The 16,222-nt window shown below is 36.6% G+C and overlaps 1 protein-coding gene across 1 annotated transcript in view; it reads left to right on the forward strand.

Moving 5' to 3' along the window:
- The window catches only part of MBIP (MAP3K12 binding inhibitory protein 1), a 106,920-nt gene extending 91,001 nt beyond the window's left edge, over positions 1-15,919 (forward strand). The window contains exons 2-10 of the mRNA XM_031064659.1: positions 3-111; positions 4,180-4,359; positions 6,034-6,246; positions 6,351-6,447; positions 7,925-7,990; positions 9,677-9,829; positions 12,389-12,486; positions 13,802-13,840; positions 14,974-15,919. Of these exons, the coding sequence (XP_030920519.1) occupies positions 3-111; positions 4,180-4,359; positions 6,034-6,246; positions 6,351-6,447; positions 7,925-7,990; positions 9,677-9,829; positions 12,389-12,486; positions 13,802-13,840; positions 14,974-15,084 (1,066 nt within the window). The 3' untranslated portion in view covers positions 15,085-15,919. The remainder of the gene's footprint in view (positions 1-2; positions 112-4,179; positions 4,360-6,033; positions 6,247-6,350; positions 6,448-7,924; positions 7,991-9,676; positions 9,830-12,388; positions 12,487-13,801; positions 13,841-14,973) is intronic.
- Positions 15,920-16,222: the final 303 nt, after the last annotated feature.

The raw sequence follows: 16,222 nt of genomic DNA on the forward strand, positions 1-16,222 counted from the left end.
AGCTGGGCCGGGCGCCGCTCCCGCCTCGCACCCCCTCGCATTGGGTGCCTGCGCAGAGCTGGCTCCTGCTTCGGCCCGGCCTGCGGGGCCCTCATGGACTCCAGGAATAGGGTAGGGCTCTTGAGAGGACATAAGTTTGCCACGTACAAGAGAGCTGACTCTCTTCTGGGCGTTGTTCGCGCCTGCCTGGCTTCTGCCAGGGCTGAGCCGGCTGCCTCCCCCGCTCCCTCTGGTCGGGGCGGGCCCGGCGGGCGCGGCCGCCGCTGCTGCTGCTGCTTCTCCCCCGCAGCCGGGACCGTGCCTTCGCCTCGCAGTGACACGTGCCACTTTGTAGTTTGACGGATGATGTCTTCCATGGGAAAGTGCAATTTGCTTAATTGCTGTGTCTTAATTAGTTAGTCTGAGTTGAGAAGCTCCTGAAAACTTACTGCACATTAAATCAAAATAAATGATCAGGAGCTTGAAGTTAGCCCTGCCTTGGTAATGGCATGCTATGAAACACACAGTGTATCTAAGGGTCAGAATTTTTAAAGGAGCTCTGCTCTATGGTACTTAAGTTGAAACACCTATTTTATGTTTAGTAATGTCTGTGAGTTGTGAAACATGTCACAGCAGTGGTGGAAGGCCCTTATCAGGAGAAGGTTTTAGTAATAACTTATTTATTGCTATAAACAATTTACAAATTAATTTTCCACTGTGGAAACATTTATGTAGTTCTGTGAAGGCGACAGAAGCACACTCTTACTTCAGGAGTTAGCAGTTTGAAGGTTTGGGGCCAGATGATGAGCAATATCTGCAGAAGCTAGTGTAACTTAATGTATGTTTGTACAGAAATGGGCTCTTAGATGCAGGGGCAGTTTAGGAGTAATTGCTGGCCAATCTGAAATTATTTTTTAGAGTGTTTCACCTCTCATCTGTATAGAATTTTATTATATTTGCATTTCTCCAAGTATGCTAGCAATTGTCTCTGTTTTCAAACAAAAGGCAACCAAAATGAAGGGCTTGATACTTCAGGAACTTAGTTAAGAGTCTCAGTTTTCCTGTCTCTAAAATGATCACAAATTACCTTGGCTTTTGAACTGTTCAGCACTAAGCAGTGTGATGTTCAGACACAGGTGACTCATGGGATTACTGAGGCATGAAAACTATCTATTGAGGTTTAAAGGCCCCTTAATTCTTCCTGGTGAAGATTCTGAATGTCATCAATGAAGAGCTAGTGAGTGTCAGTTTATCTTAGTGTGAGGACAGCACTATGAGTGACAGTAGTAGAATACATCAGAGAAAAGTTGGAACTCTTGTGTTTGTGAAAAACAGAAAGGAGACTAAGGGGAAAGTTTCCAAAGCTTTTAACTAGGCTATTCATCACAAGTTTATTAATTGTTTCTAAACTACATTAAAAACTCTTCTTTTTCCCTCTTGACTTCAGCAGCTTACTTTTTCTCCAAAGCTGGCTCTACAACTAGCCTGTCGCTGGAAAATCCCTGGTGATTTTTAAAAATAACTGGGTGTGCACAAACCATTGTGAGAGAACTCTAGAGTTGCAGTAAGAGTTACAGTAGCTATGGTGAAGAGTATAATTGTCTTCTTTGGTGTTTGGAGTGTCTTCTTTCCATGACAACAGACACATTTTACTGTCCAGTGCACTGGTTGGATAAGGATCTGGTTGCTCCATCTTAGCTGTGAAAGTCCTTTTAGTTGCTCAGTTACGATCCTTTCCAGTTGCTGAGTTACACACTTGTCTGCCAGTGCTTGAGCTCTGACAGATTTAACTGCTCTGTTTTACCCCCTTACAGGTTCTAGTAAACTGTCTTGCATTTCTGACTGAAACTACTAAATCCCCATTTCCCTTCTATAGAGATGATTGAACTTCTGCCAAATTGTTAGCAGTCACAGTTTGATTCATTATAATAGTTTAAGTTGGATTTATGCTAGTAAATTGCCTGTAAGCAGGAATATTTCTGGCACAGGAATTTTTTTACTGGAGCAATCAATGGCAGTACGTGACCAGGAGGACATCTGGGAATACCAGCTCTTAAAACCAGTATAGCTGATCCTGAAAAGTTCTTTTAAGATTCAAGTGATAGCCAGTGTTTACATAAAACAAATTTCAAAGGGCTGAAATTACATATGATCCTGTAAATTGAATAGGCGGTGGACTTGTAATTAGTCAAAGGCTTTGAAGTTATCAGAACACTGAATTTATAAATCTGTTTGTCACAGTTCTAAGAAGCAGTAGGATGTGAAAGACTGAGAACTTACTCTATTGTCCTAGAAACCTTTGTTGATGCAGGAGGGATTTATTCTTGATTTTTCTTTAAAAGCAGTGTCTGTGAGTTAAAAATATGACTGGCCTCTAAATGATTTTAAGTTAGAAGTTCTGTTGCTTTTTGTGCTTTGAACCACCTGGACAGGAGTTGTCCATTATGATATGAAGGCTAATATCAGCTTTTTCTTTTTGAAAAAGGAGGCTTATTAGGAAATTGCAGTAGCACTTGTGTTTTGTTTCATTTGGATGATTTAATGTACACCTTTTTCACCCTGTCAGTAGACTGTAATATAGCATATAGGAGATACTACTTTAGAAACTTTGGGCAGAAATATGTGCTTCAGATGATCACATGCACAGGCTTAATTCCTAAAGTAAATTTTATTCCTACTAAGTTCTAAATACAGTCTTGATTTTGAAACTTCTTCAAGAATAGTATATCCTAGAACATTATTTTTCCTACATCCTGTGTACTTACTTAAGTACTAAACAGGGATAACCATTTGTGAAAATTTTCTAAAATACATAATATGTCTAGTCAGACTGTCTCCTTTGCTGTGTAATTTGGGAACTAACCCTGAATTTAGCAAGGGTTAGTTAGTTTGACTAAAGAAGGACGGTTCAGGATTATAATTCTTTACAAAATTATGTTAATGCTCAGATTTGAAACTAAGGTGGGACAGCTTATCATCCACAGCTTTGCCTTCAGAGTGATGGAGGCATTTCTTGTGTCCGGTTCTCAGTGTTTCATACACTTTGTGGTGGCTTCAGGACATGAGTGCATATGCATTCTGTGTTCTTGTTTATAATGTTTGATGCTGTTAAATGTCTTTAGACCACGAGTTAAAGGTCACTTTTGTCATCTTCCTGAGGTACCTTTTTCTGTTTCCACCCCCACTTTTTATTTTAATGGAAGGGGTGAGGAATACATATACAAGTATGCATATGAATTGGGAATTCAGTGTTGCAAGCAGAGTACCTGTAGGTCCTCTTGATTTCAAACAAGAATTTTATCTGTATTTAGAATTTGGGGTATCATTTGCAGGATGTTTGGTTGGAGAACAACCTTCTTAGCTTTGGGAAATGAAAGTAATCATCTCTTTAAGATCTTGAGAAAAGCTTTAGTGTAACAAAAAGGGTAAAGTTGGGTGTGAAAGTGTGTTATCCCATTAGAGGTTATTGACAGTCATCTTTGTGTTAGAAAGTGTATTTATAGCTTGTAGAAGATACATAGTTCTTTTAAACAGTCCTTCTAATTTATTATGTGTGTTTTTCTTTATTGTCTTGGGAGCTAAATACTGCAATTCCTTGTCAGTGAGAATAGACTGTGGCAATTATCCATTTCAGTAGGAATGTGTATACAGGAAAATAGTGTGATTTGAAAATAGGTTTAATAGTGGTGCTGTGTAATCTAGAGTTTGTTAAACTTTGAGATATTAAAAACTATATACTTTTATGCACTTACTTTTAGTATAAAGCTTCCTTTGGATTAGCAGCAAGTAAAAATTTAAGAATGTGCCATGGTGTTACATCAAGACATGGGTCATGCAGGTACAGATGGTCTTGCAATCTTGGAATAAAATACATGAACTTACAGGAAACTGCCAGCCTGGGTCATGTTTCTTCATGCTGGTGGTTCTAGTATCCATTAAAAGAAAAGATGGTGTGAGTGGTTAACATGAACAATATGCTTTCATACAAGAATTAATTAAATAAAGCCAAGGACTGAATTAATACAATGAATATGTGGTGAGTTAGTAAGGAATTTTTAATTTTAGAATATGCTCTACAGCTACTAGCTTACTTGGAAAATGATAGCTGCTTGGACTATAATTAATATCAAATCATTCCAATGTTCTTTCTAAAACTGGGATGGGTCTATATGAGGCTGAGCATAATTATGGTCTTGTAAGAGTCTTTTATACTTTTTTGATGTTAATACATATAATTTTTATTGTTTTGCCCTGTGGAAGCTTAATCTCGGAGAAGATATTGTGAAAGTTGTAATCGATTGGAGCAAGCTTCAGAGCACTTCAGCACTTCAGCCAGCCTTGCTCTTTAGTGCACTTCAGCAGCATATTTTGTGTTTACAGGTAAATATTTCATAGGACACATTTGCCTTGACAAAAGTGATCAACAGCTAAAAGTAATCTCAACTGTAAAATTCCAGTAATTTTGTTCTTACATTGGTGTGTTCGATAAAAAAGGATTGCAAAAGTATTAAATGCTTGGGATTCCACTATGCTCCATAGGTACTCACATTTATGGATTTTTCAGATTAGTGGGAATAGCCACTGTAGGTGAGCAGGCTGAATAAATGCAGCCTCATTGATTTCTAGACTTGCATTGTAAATGTGATACATTTCCATCTATGGTGGGTTATAATTAAGCAATAAGACACGGCAGGTGTGTGTCATGCTATGATAATGATTCCATGCGTTGGGTGAGTTTTGAGGCTCATAGAGTGCTTTCAGTGGTTCAAGAAGTGGCATTATCCCAGCATGACACATCCTGGAGTGTCTTACTGCAATTAAATATATTTTCAACGTAGGTTTTTTTTTTTAAAGAGTAATTTCTTTGACATTAATGTCTCATCTTGCCAAGTAGCCAGTCACCATTACTGTCATTTCTTTTAACTATTTGAAACTTTCCAACCCTGCCAAAAGTAATTTAGTTGCATGGCAGGGAGGGTTAGCAGTTTGTCAGCTGGTAACTGAGCAGTGTTTTGACGTTGATAGTTCATATGTAGAAGATGGGATTTGAGTACTACTATTTTGCTTCAGCTAGTCAATGAATTATTTGAGGTTCCTAGTACTGAGAGGATGGAAAGGGAAGTTCCTGTATTTTCTTGTCTGTAGGTAAAAGAAAGACCTTTTGTTTTCCAGACATCCCCCAAATCTTTGGTGTGATGAGCAGAAAGAGAAAATAGGCAAGATAAAAGCAAATAAAATTTACATCCAACATGTAAGAATGCTGCAAGTGGGAGTTTGATTCCATTTCAGAAAATGTGACTGCTAAAAATCATGTTGTCTTTAAAAAACACAAATCATTTCTAGAGAGAAAATAAGCAGTGAAATTCAGACTAGATGAAACTGATGGAAATTAAAAAGAGACGGGGACATATATATGTACTGATGTTTTGATGTTGCGTCGTATGCAAGAGTTACCGCAGTAAGATAAGCGTTTTGCCTGCCACAAATGTCAGTGCCTTTTCTCATTTAATTTCATTACCTAAGTAGATAATCAACTGTGTCAAGCAAAGCATGTGTTCATGATAATGCCTATGTATTTCATGTCTGTGTTCTCTCATTCACTTGGGCAACTACGGTTTCAAGTGGAGAATGTAGTGCTGATGTGATAAAGGCTTTACAGTGTAAGTGTACCAGATTTCATGTTAAGGAGGAAAAATACTAAGCCTTACTGTTCTGAGTAAGCATTTGAATGACATGTTAATTAAGTGGCATTGATGCCAGCGATTGAAGCTTTGATTTAGCTAGTAACACAGGAGTATGGGCAGATTTTCACAGAAATTTGGGAGTTTTCCTCTACAAACTTCTGAAAGACGGGTCAGAAGGATCAGAATCGTGGTGTGCACAATATTTGGAACTTCTTTTTAATCTTATTACTGTGTTGCATCAGAGGAAGATGTTGTAATTCCCAAAATTATTTCAATTAGTCTGGAAATTGTAATAGTACTTGTCTTCTTGGCTTTGGGACTTTTGGACTTCTTATTTTTTTAACCCTAATACACTGTTTTCTTTGTTCAGCCTCTCTTAGAAAAACTCCAGTCATTGATCAAAGAGGAAAATATAGGCCATGTTGAACCTGGAGGTAAAACAGAAAGCCAGACAAGTTTAGATGTTTATGATGGTAACAGTCAGACTGAAGAAAAATATGGAAGTTATGACTTGAGAGATTTGAAGGATGCTCGTTTTAATTTTGATCCAGAAGTGGTCCAAATAAAAGCTGGAAAAGCAGAAGTAAGTGATTTATGTGAGTTTAAAAAGAGAAAAATGAAAGACCTTTCTAAATTTTAAATTTAAAGAATGAAATAGATATATGCCTTCATGTTTATTACCTGCAGATTGACAGACGGATATCAGCCTTCATCGAGAGGAAACAAGCCGAGATCAATGAAAATAATGTCAGGGAGTTTTGCAATGTTATTGATTGTAATCAAGGTAACTCGCTAGCTAGACTTTAATCTTCATAGTAATTTAAGTTGTGTGGGGGGTTTTTTGTTGGTTTGTTTTTGGGGGGTTTTTTGTTTGGTTTGGTTTTTCTTTGTTTTTCAGAAGTGCTAATCTATATTTAAAACAGAACTTTTTTTTCAAAAGTAACTTTGTTTTAAAACTTAGAACTAGCATGTGCACTGCAGATGTCAGATAGAAAAATAAATTGAGTAGTCATCGGATGACAATGTTTAATGCATCCCATACAGAAAGATTATATCTATTATTATGTTAATTTTAAGAACTACTATCTTAGATCAGATGATTTTGTAGCCATTGTTCCCAGTGTTTTAACTAGGTGTTCCTCCAAAGTAGATGGAATTGCAATTCAGAAATGTCTTGTGAGTTGTATATTCAAATTGAAGTTAATTTAATGCTAGTTAACTTACAAAGAAGTATTTTTTACAATGAATTTGAATTACTAGCTACTTGAAATGACTTTTTCTTTTTAACATTGCTCACATTGTAGTACAATTGGCTGTATCTGTAATCAATCTTAAATCCATCTGGCAGACTGGATCCCATTTACAGGATCAGTAACTGTAGCCACATGCATCTTGGAAGTTAAGACAGTTTTATATACATAACTACATAAGTAGTACAGAGATATTTTCTAAGTACCTGTGAACCCACATGTGCATTGTCTCTATGAGGTACTTAAGCTCTTAGAGATCAAAACTTATTGTTCAGTAAGCTTTGTAGGGAGTTTAACTGCTTGAATGTTAGTTGGAATGCAAAGGACAGCTGAAGTTTAGTAGAATATGCTAGATAGTGAAATATTGCTTCCCAAAATTGTTAATTATGTACAGAAGAATTGATAATAAGACTTGTCTCATTGTTCAGGCGTGATAAAATATGTGTAGAGCTTTGGTATAATGAACAGAGACTTCTATGAAAATAGAAACATTAGAATAAATTAAGGTAATCCATACTATAGATTTTATGGTTAGGCAAATGAAAGAAGTCACATGGATCAGAATAAATGCAGAAAGGTTTAGGAAAGAGTACTGATGAATAAACTAGATCAGTCAAAAAATAGGAGAGTTTCAGAAAAGGACATAAAACCAGAATAACAGTGATAAGTAGGAAGAAGGCTTCTGTATGGGAAGAAGGAAATAAGTTACAGAGAAATGCAATGAAAAGTAAGAACCAAATAATTTTGGTCCTGATCCAGTGAACTTCTGTATACACATGAGAATACATTTATATGAGTGACTTATCCAGTTAAAAGCGCTAAGTCCATGCAAGTGTGTGAAACTATTAATGGGCAAGTGTTTATAGAATGAATTAAGTATTCCTGATTTTTTTTATTGTTTGAAGCATTTTAATTATATTTGTTTAAAGCATCAAAGTTGATAGTGGTTAGAATATTTTCAATTATAAATACATAATTTGGACCTCACTTGTTATATCATTATTTATTTAGAAAATAGCTGTGCCAGGACAGATGCAATTTTCACACCCTATCCTGGATTTAAAAGTCATATAAAGGGTAAGCAACTCTTTTAAAACCCATTTAAGTATCCAGACATAACAGCACTGATAAGTTTTTGATATCAAAACTTTTTATAATATGCTCAAAAATGCAAACTTAATGTATTTTTTTTTTACTCTAGTGAATACTTTTACATCTTCATTTTTGTCTTCAAGGTTTTAAATTCCTTAACTGCTTCACTAAATGAATGGTTAGGCACTAAAGACCAAAACAAGATAGCCTATTTTTTATTGTCTGAAAGGAAATGTGGAAAGGATAAAGCAGGACAGAGAAGCTGAACAATACTTAGTTTTTCTTCTAAGGTGAAACTGTCAATAAGGAATTGAGATTAAATAGGATTATCTTCTGTTTTTCATTAGTTGGTGCAAGTGTCTTGAAATAGAATATAATTTTGGGACAGTGGAAGTTCTAAGACACAGATTTGTAAGAAGTGACAAGCTGGGGAATGAATTTACCACTGCACTACTTTTTGGAAAGGAATAAATAATATAGAAATTATGTCCAGCAGAAGTTGTGTGTAATGTATTGGTTGTTCATCTGCTGCTCTCCAGGTGTACGCAAGTTACCCTTCTTTAAAAACAAACAAAATGCCCAAAATGAGAATGAAAGCAACCCTCTTTTGCGTTTTTGTAATACTGTAATATTCAGTTATCCACTTGATATTGATCCTAGAAACCACTTAATTATTTTGAATTCTGTAATTTAGAATAGTACTGTAAAGCAAAATAGTAAGTTTGGAAAGGTATGGTGAGCTAAGAAGGAAATGGGGAAGTGAGTTTGATTTTAGAATCTTTCACAAAGAATCTCTTTCAGTAGTCACTGTTTTAAACTGTGTTAATTTGTTGGTTGGATGGCAGCATAATACAGGAAAAAAGAGAAGCTTTCACTTCAAGGAGCAGTTCATAACTGAAATGTGAAAAACGCTTAGAAAGGAATTGGAAGTAAAACCAGCATAAATTCAAGCAAGAATGTAACATGTTGCCCTCATGAAGGTGTATGTATGTAGGATGGTGTATGTGTGTGTGCTTCAGCATCTGGAGCTGCCTATATAGTCTTTAAATCTGCAGTGTACTGCAGTAGTTCTATGAGAAGAACTTAAGAAATTACTCTGATTTAATGAGAAGTGAGCAAAATCTTCTGATGAAGACATGGCCCAGCATGGGTAGAAGACAGTCCTAGATGCAGCTAAGAGTCACTAAAGCTTTTATCCAGATGACAAAAATTCAAAGTGAACTTCCTTGCTGAGGTTTGTATTGGTTCTTCAGTTATGTACCTCTCCTCGTCTTTATGTATTTATGATGCTTCCTGTAATATTAGTCTGGCCTCTTCTTTGCATTCACAAAAGCTCTCAAGTGCAACTGCTGACATAGATATCAAGGTTTCTACTGTTTATCAGGAGCTGATGACAAATTCTCAACACTGCCATTCTACATGAATGTATCAGTAATTCTTTTACTTTGCATATGTAAAATCCAGGGGTTTTGTTAGGTTTAGTTACTCATGCAAAAGAATAAGAAAATGCTTTTACTTGAACTTTTGATCTTACTGCGTGTGGGGCCCTTCATACGCAAGACTTCTGTAAAACTGATTTAACACAGGTTTTCATGCTTCAATATTTTGATTCTTTTAGTTAGATCTGCTTTGTGTTTCATGTGCATATATGTGTATTTTCTCTTTACCTAGTTTCTAGGGTAGTAAATACGTATGGACCTCAGACTAGGTCTGAAGGAATGCATGCATCCAGTCACAAAGCCAGTGTACCCATGCATGATTGTGGAAACCAAGCTGTTGAGGAGAGATTGCAAAACATTGAAGCGCACTTACGGTTACAGACAGGTTTGTATGATGTTATAACTTTGACATTGGTGTGGCATTTTATACTACAGTTGTGATTACTGTGGTGCAACTGGGCAAGTCTTTAAAAACTGATTCTATAAAAAAGTGGCTAGATCCACTGAAGGGTTTCATTCACCCCAAGTAGTGACCTAGTGTTTAGGGTTTTATGCCCAAAATGGAACCCAGGTTTATGCCCAATTTGAGTTGCTGAGTTAGCAAATGTACACTTTACGTGGTGGCAAATAAGAGAGAGGCGCATCAGAACAGGATTTAAAATAATATGGAATATCTGGAGATTGGGGTTCTCCATAGCCACTGCAGTCCTGCCTTGACCCACTTAATAGGAAAAGCTGAGTTTAGAACTAAGGGCTGCTTCATGGACAACTTGTGGGCTGGTGGTAGAATCAACAAAAAGGATGGTCTGAAACCTTTTCCTAAAGATGAAAAATGTTTCTTGAAATACATTTAGGTGTAAAGCTAAATTCCCAGAATGTAGGAAGCCTGTTGTCATTTCTCTTTAGGCCTGCAAACATAAGTCCATACCTTTCACTAAAATAAATGCCATAGCTGTCAGGCTGCTGATGTTTTTTAGTTGATTTCTTCACCCCAGGCCTGGTTTTCCGTAATATGGCACTGAGGCACAATGAGGCACTTACCAAGGAGGGATTAGTATTTTTCTTGAAAATTATTTTCAAAACAAAACAGAAGCCCAATCTCCATCTAGTTAAGTGAATTTTCTACACATGACATTGCGGACACACTTGATTTTTTTTTTTGTCTTCTGAATACTGAATAGATGGGAATCCATTATCTTAAAAATATTTGGAACATTGACTAGATTGCTAGATTCCTGTGACTGTGTAGTGGATTAAAGTTCTCTGGTAGCAAGGAGAGTAAGATATGCATAGATACTTTTGAAGTATTCTTGAGATACTCTCAAGTCAGAGCTTGATGCTTAGCTCTATGGCTGTCTCAAAAATAAGCTGGCTTTTGTGCATAGAAATAGATTTTGGAAGCGGCTGGCCAGCATTAGGGTTACAATGTGTAACTTTGGAGTTTGTGCATATATCACATATCAAGGACAACGACTGGAGGTAGCTAAGGAGGGGTCCTTGCTTCTAGGTTGTGCCTCTAATAGGTGATCAAATTTTGTTTGAAGGAATGGGTCATGTACACTATAGTATTGGTTAAGAAGGTGGAAGCATGCAACACCAGCTCAATTCTTGTTCAAATCAGCAGTCGTGGGGAACATCTCAATCTTATTTGATGCATACCCCAGCAGCTGTGCAAAAAATACTCATCTGCGCAGTTCACATGCCTTAGCTACCTGTTCCACCAGTTTTTGCTTTCAGCAACAGAGTTAATGTTGACTTGCTGGCTGTTTTTCAGAACAGCTTCCAGTGCTAGTACTGCTCTTTTCCCTTTACATTAAAGGAAGGCAATATTAAGAGTGATAGGTTAGCCAATATAATTAGTAGGTGCTGAGTGTTGAGTAGAGGGCAGAACTGAAGGAGTGAAACTACCTGCACAATTGTTTCTTTGAATGGACAAAATAGATGAATGGCAAAAAAAAAAACAAACCCCAAACCCCACATTAGTGCTGTTTTGGTAATTTGTGGAATAGAACTGTCTTGTCTAACAGACACAGAAATAAAAGGAAATGGGTGTCAAAAAGCAGAAGCTTTCTATGACCTTGGTTGTCAATACAGTTCGGACCAGCCTATCATTTAGATTGGAGTAGCCAGTACTTAGTTGTGATAAAGTTATTTCATATAGTTCCTTCATTATAGAATACTATGGAGTGCAAATAAAATGCTTGCTAAGGCTGATCTTTTGATCAGTTCTGTCTGTTCCATGGAGAAACAAAGCCCAAGCTGCTGTAGTAAAGATGGAAACAGCAAATGAGCTGGGATTTTTTTGGTGCTGTTGTTTGTGTGGTGTTAGTGGGTTTTGTTGTGGGCTTTTTTGTCAGGGTGCTTTCTGGGTAAGCTAGGGACTTTTTTGTTTGTTTGGTCATTTTTTAAATTTTTTTTTTCCAGACCTCTGTTATTCAATACACACATTCCCCACTCCTGTTCTCCCATCTATGCTCAAGCAAATGCTGTTCTTGTGACAACTCATATTTGTCCTCTAACCTCTGATGCTCACTGGAGATTGTTCTGAAAGAAACCTATCTTAGATATCAAAGCTGAATTCATGTGTGGTCTGCCATCCTATCTGCTCTCTCCTAATGCTGGTGTCAGCTTTGAAGTGGCAACATTTCATGACCAACATATTGCAAAGAGTGATCATTAGTTGTTTCAGGGACCTTGACAGCCATCAACCAACTACATGAAGTTGTCTTAGTGCTTTCATTGACTACACTGGCTTATCAATCAGGTTTTACCCTGATTCATATTAATTATCCTTCCTTCATATTAGCCCATCCATTTGTTTTGTTCAGCTACTGGTTGATAGCTAATCTTGAAGAATTCAAATGTTAGACTTGCAATCTTTAATTAAATCAATTATTCAAGTGATTTTCCTGATTTTTTTTTTTTGCATTACTACTGTATTTAGGTGGTCCAGTACCAAGGGACATTTATCAGAGAATTAAGAAGCTTGAAGATAAAATCCTTGAGCTGGAAGGACTGTCTCCTGAATATTTTCAATCTGTAGTAAGAAATTTTCATACCTTCTATCAGCATATCTAAACATATTTGTGCCTTTTGTGCTTGAATCTTCGATGTGCAGAGAAGAACTTGAGTCGGAGGGCAGACACTTTTAATAAACAACTCTGGCTTGGTGTAGTGGTTATATTACATGTGGACCATCTAATCAAGTTCATATTTACCTATTTTCTCACTCAAAAGAAGAAAGTATCTGTTTGGAGGAAAACATTGTTGCCACCCAAGCTTAACTAATTTGTAAGAAATGTGTCAGAGAGTTTGTATTTGTCCCCCTTGCTTTAAAATCTGAAGTGCTTGTTATGTCAAGAAAATTGACTGAAGTTTTGATTTTTGATACAAATACTTAATGGCTTGAAACAGCTGAAATAATTTGGGCTTCTGTACACGATGTGGTTGCTAACGATATGTGAATAACTTCCAAAAGGATGAGAGAGTAAACTGAAAATTGCGTCATGTGATTCTGTGACTTAGTTTTCTTTATCTCTGGTTTTGAGGCAGAGCTCTGTCTCTTTTTGAGTAGTACACCTTAACCTTCACTCACCAGAGGGTATTAGGACAAAGAGAACATTAGTTGTTACTACATTAGGCTCTATTTGATTGTAGAAATTTCTTGTCTGTTATCTTGCTCTTCTTCCTGCATGTAACAGTAAGGATGTTTCTTCTACTTTTGTTGATTGCAATCTAATTTATATCTTCTCCCTTGAGACTAGCCAAAGAAGAGTCGGTTAATAAAAATCAATAGCAATAGTGCACGTTTTTGTTTAATTTTCTTAATTTGTGTTGGAGACCAGTAAAGTTCGTTATTTGTGAGGCTGTTCTTTCTGGCTGAAAACCAGAAGTAAAAACATACACTTTCATAAGCTGAGATTTCTGTTGAAAATGCTTTAGGATCTCTAGAATGAGGATCAGGATAAAAATTGTGATGGTGGCAATAGTAGTGTTGCACAGTAATTAGCACATTTTATCTGAAGTTTTGCATAAATATTGGTGTGGATATAGGCAAATTTTAGGGACGAAAATATTGACAGTTTGAAAAGCTCAATTCTGTCTGAAGGAAGCTTCAGTTAAATTGATAGTTGTTGACTGCCAAGTGTGGAGAAGCTTCAACAGCTTCTGACTGCTCTCCAGTAGTATTTCTCATGATCCAAAGTACTTAATTATGAAAAAGGTTTCTTTAATCCATGGAATGGCAGTCAGTGGGGTTTTTTTATACTTTAAAGACTCTTAACAATATTGTTACAGATTTATTTGTGATCTTCTGTCAGTGCAACATTAAGTCTGTTTTGATTTGTCTTTTCTTCAGAGCTGTTCTGGCAAGAGGAGAAAGGTTCAATCTCTCCATGTAAGTGCTGTTAACTCTTGTTTTTCTTAAGTTTAGGATGTTTTGAGTGGAAAGTAAGCAGGAGTTCTGTGAAGCAAATATGTAAGTTCTCAGAAGTAGCTGCATCAGTATTGGATAGCTTGCTGTCAAAGAGAGACGGAAGGAGACAAAAAGCTAATGGATGTTACAATGAAATGAGTCTTCTAAGAATATATACTAGGGTTTTCACCAGTTAGGAGGATGATTGAATAAAACAAATCTATAATCCTATTAATCAAGCTGAGAGTAACAGGCAATTTCTGTATTCTGATCGGTCTTCTATTAATGTCTTCCATTTTTGTTTTGTGGCATAGTGGTTTTTGTTGATTTTAAAATTATTTTTCAATTTGCTTTATTGGTTTATGAAAAGATGAAAGTAGAAATGACTGGCTTGGCAAAAGAACTGCAAAAGGACCCAATATTATAGCAGATATTAACCTGTCAGGTAGAATTGCCATTTTCACAACACCATCACATAAGGGAATGCATTTACCATGTACCTCCTAGGCCACAAGAGAGAAATTATTGGTGCAGGTGGGACCATGGCTGAAACCTCGTCTAATCCTAGCTATCACCCTTGGAGACAGATGGATTGGGGAGAATGCTTAGAATGGGCTATGGGCCATCTGAGAGAAAGTAGGCTTGTGTAGGAAAAAAAAAGTCCTGCATAGGGTGAAATATTTTTATAAAAAGAATGATGACCACCTTGTGTAAGAAAAGATAAAAAAATTACCAAGTGAAGTGGCACAGAGGAGCTTGATGTTGGGCAGTTGGAAAAAAAATGCTTTAGCTATAAACCCAAGTTCTGCAAAATCTAAGTAGTCTCATCCAGTGTTTAACATGAAGGGATTTCTTAGGGTTTTTTATGAGCAGACTAAACAAGCATCTAATAAAAGTAGCATGAATGTATTGATCCATGATTAGGACTGTCTTTCTTGCAAGTGTACATTCTTTTTCCTTTAAATTTAAATAGGCAAAGACTAGATTCAGACAATTCTGCAGAAGTAGTTCTATCACTTAGTACAATATGCAGTGACCTCAAGTATCAAGTGATAAGCCACTTCTGTAGCAATTACAAGATGTAAATGATTGTGATTTTTATTTTGTTCTTTTAGCAGAGCTATTCACTGGCTGAACTTGATGAAAAGATCAATGCTATAAAACAGGCATTACTGAGGAAAACAAAAGAAAGCAAGTTCAAGGAGGCTGAGCAGCTTCTTCGATAAAAGTGTTTTCAGAGTCCTCATCATGATTTACACATACCTAAACCATAGACCTGAGCAGTGTTCATCAGAGATGACTAGCAATGAAGACGAAGCATGCATATAAGCTCCCTTTGGATGATCTTGAAAGTTTTCTTTCAGAGTAACTTGTTTAAAAGCAGCCTTATTAATGAAATAGTTACTTTAAAATGAAGACTGTTTCAGGAATGTCATTCTAATAATCCGTTCCCTTCTGTTATAAAGGAGGACTGCAGCATTGTTTGTATGTGAAAAGTCTTAACCTGCACACAAAAGCTACATCTCACGTGTTATTCTTGGTGACTAAGTATTCAAAAGGAATATCTTTTGGATACTGTTCATGTAAGTAGTTTGCACAGACTTGTGAAATTAAATTCTTTCTCAGAAATACACCGACTTTGGGGAAAAAAAATTACCTAAACCTTGCAGAATGCATGCTTACTTGTGGGTTTTTTTCTGTATTTGTCACTGTTTTCACAGCTGTTAGAAATGCAGCAAATTGCATTTGTGTGACAGGTGTTCATGGAAACCCTATATATGTAAATAAAAACAACTGTTCTTCACTTTTTCAGTGTCTTGTGGGAATTCAAATTTCATAACATGTTCACAAACAATGTATTCTAAAAATCATCCCAGAGGAGATTTAGAGGAGCATGCCAGCAAGGCATCAACTTCCCTCCTATATGCATGCTTACATGATTGAAACACGGATGCTAGCTTGAAGTCTGACCTTTGGCCAGACAGTGAAGTGAGCATGTGTTGTGACTTTTTGTTTGGTTTTGTTTGTTTGTTTTTAATAAACCATTTTCTATTTATATAAGTTTTGTTTACTGTCTGTCATTATTTCAGTTTAGAAGAAAAGTAGCTGTTACCAAGAGAGTTTTATGTAAACTGCTCTGCTTAGAGCAGTCATATTGTTGATGTCCCTGTATTAGTCTCTGTGATAGGTGCTGTGAACAGTACTGACTTGCCACAGCCTTTGAAGAATAGTAGGTGTTTTCTGTGACCTCGTCTTCTTACCCGGAATAACATTTGTTATAGCAACTGCAGCTAATGTTTCTCTGGAGATGAACCAGCAGAGATGGGAGAGAAGGCTGCTTGAGCTCTTGTCCTGGCTCCAGGA

This window comes from Geospiza fortis, unplaced genomic scaffold, assembly GCF_000277835.1.
Source record: "Geospiza fortis unplaced genomic scaffold, GeoFor_1.0 scaffold54, whole genome shotgun sequence".
Classification (NCBI taxonomy): Eukaryota; Metazoa; Chordata; class Aves; order Passeriformes; family Thraupidae; genus Geospiza; species Geospiza fortis.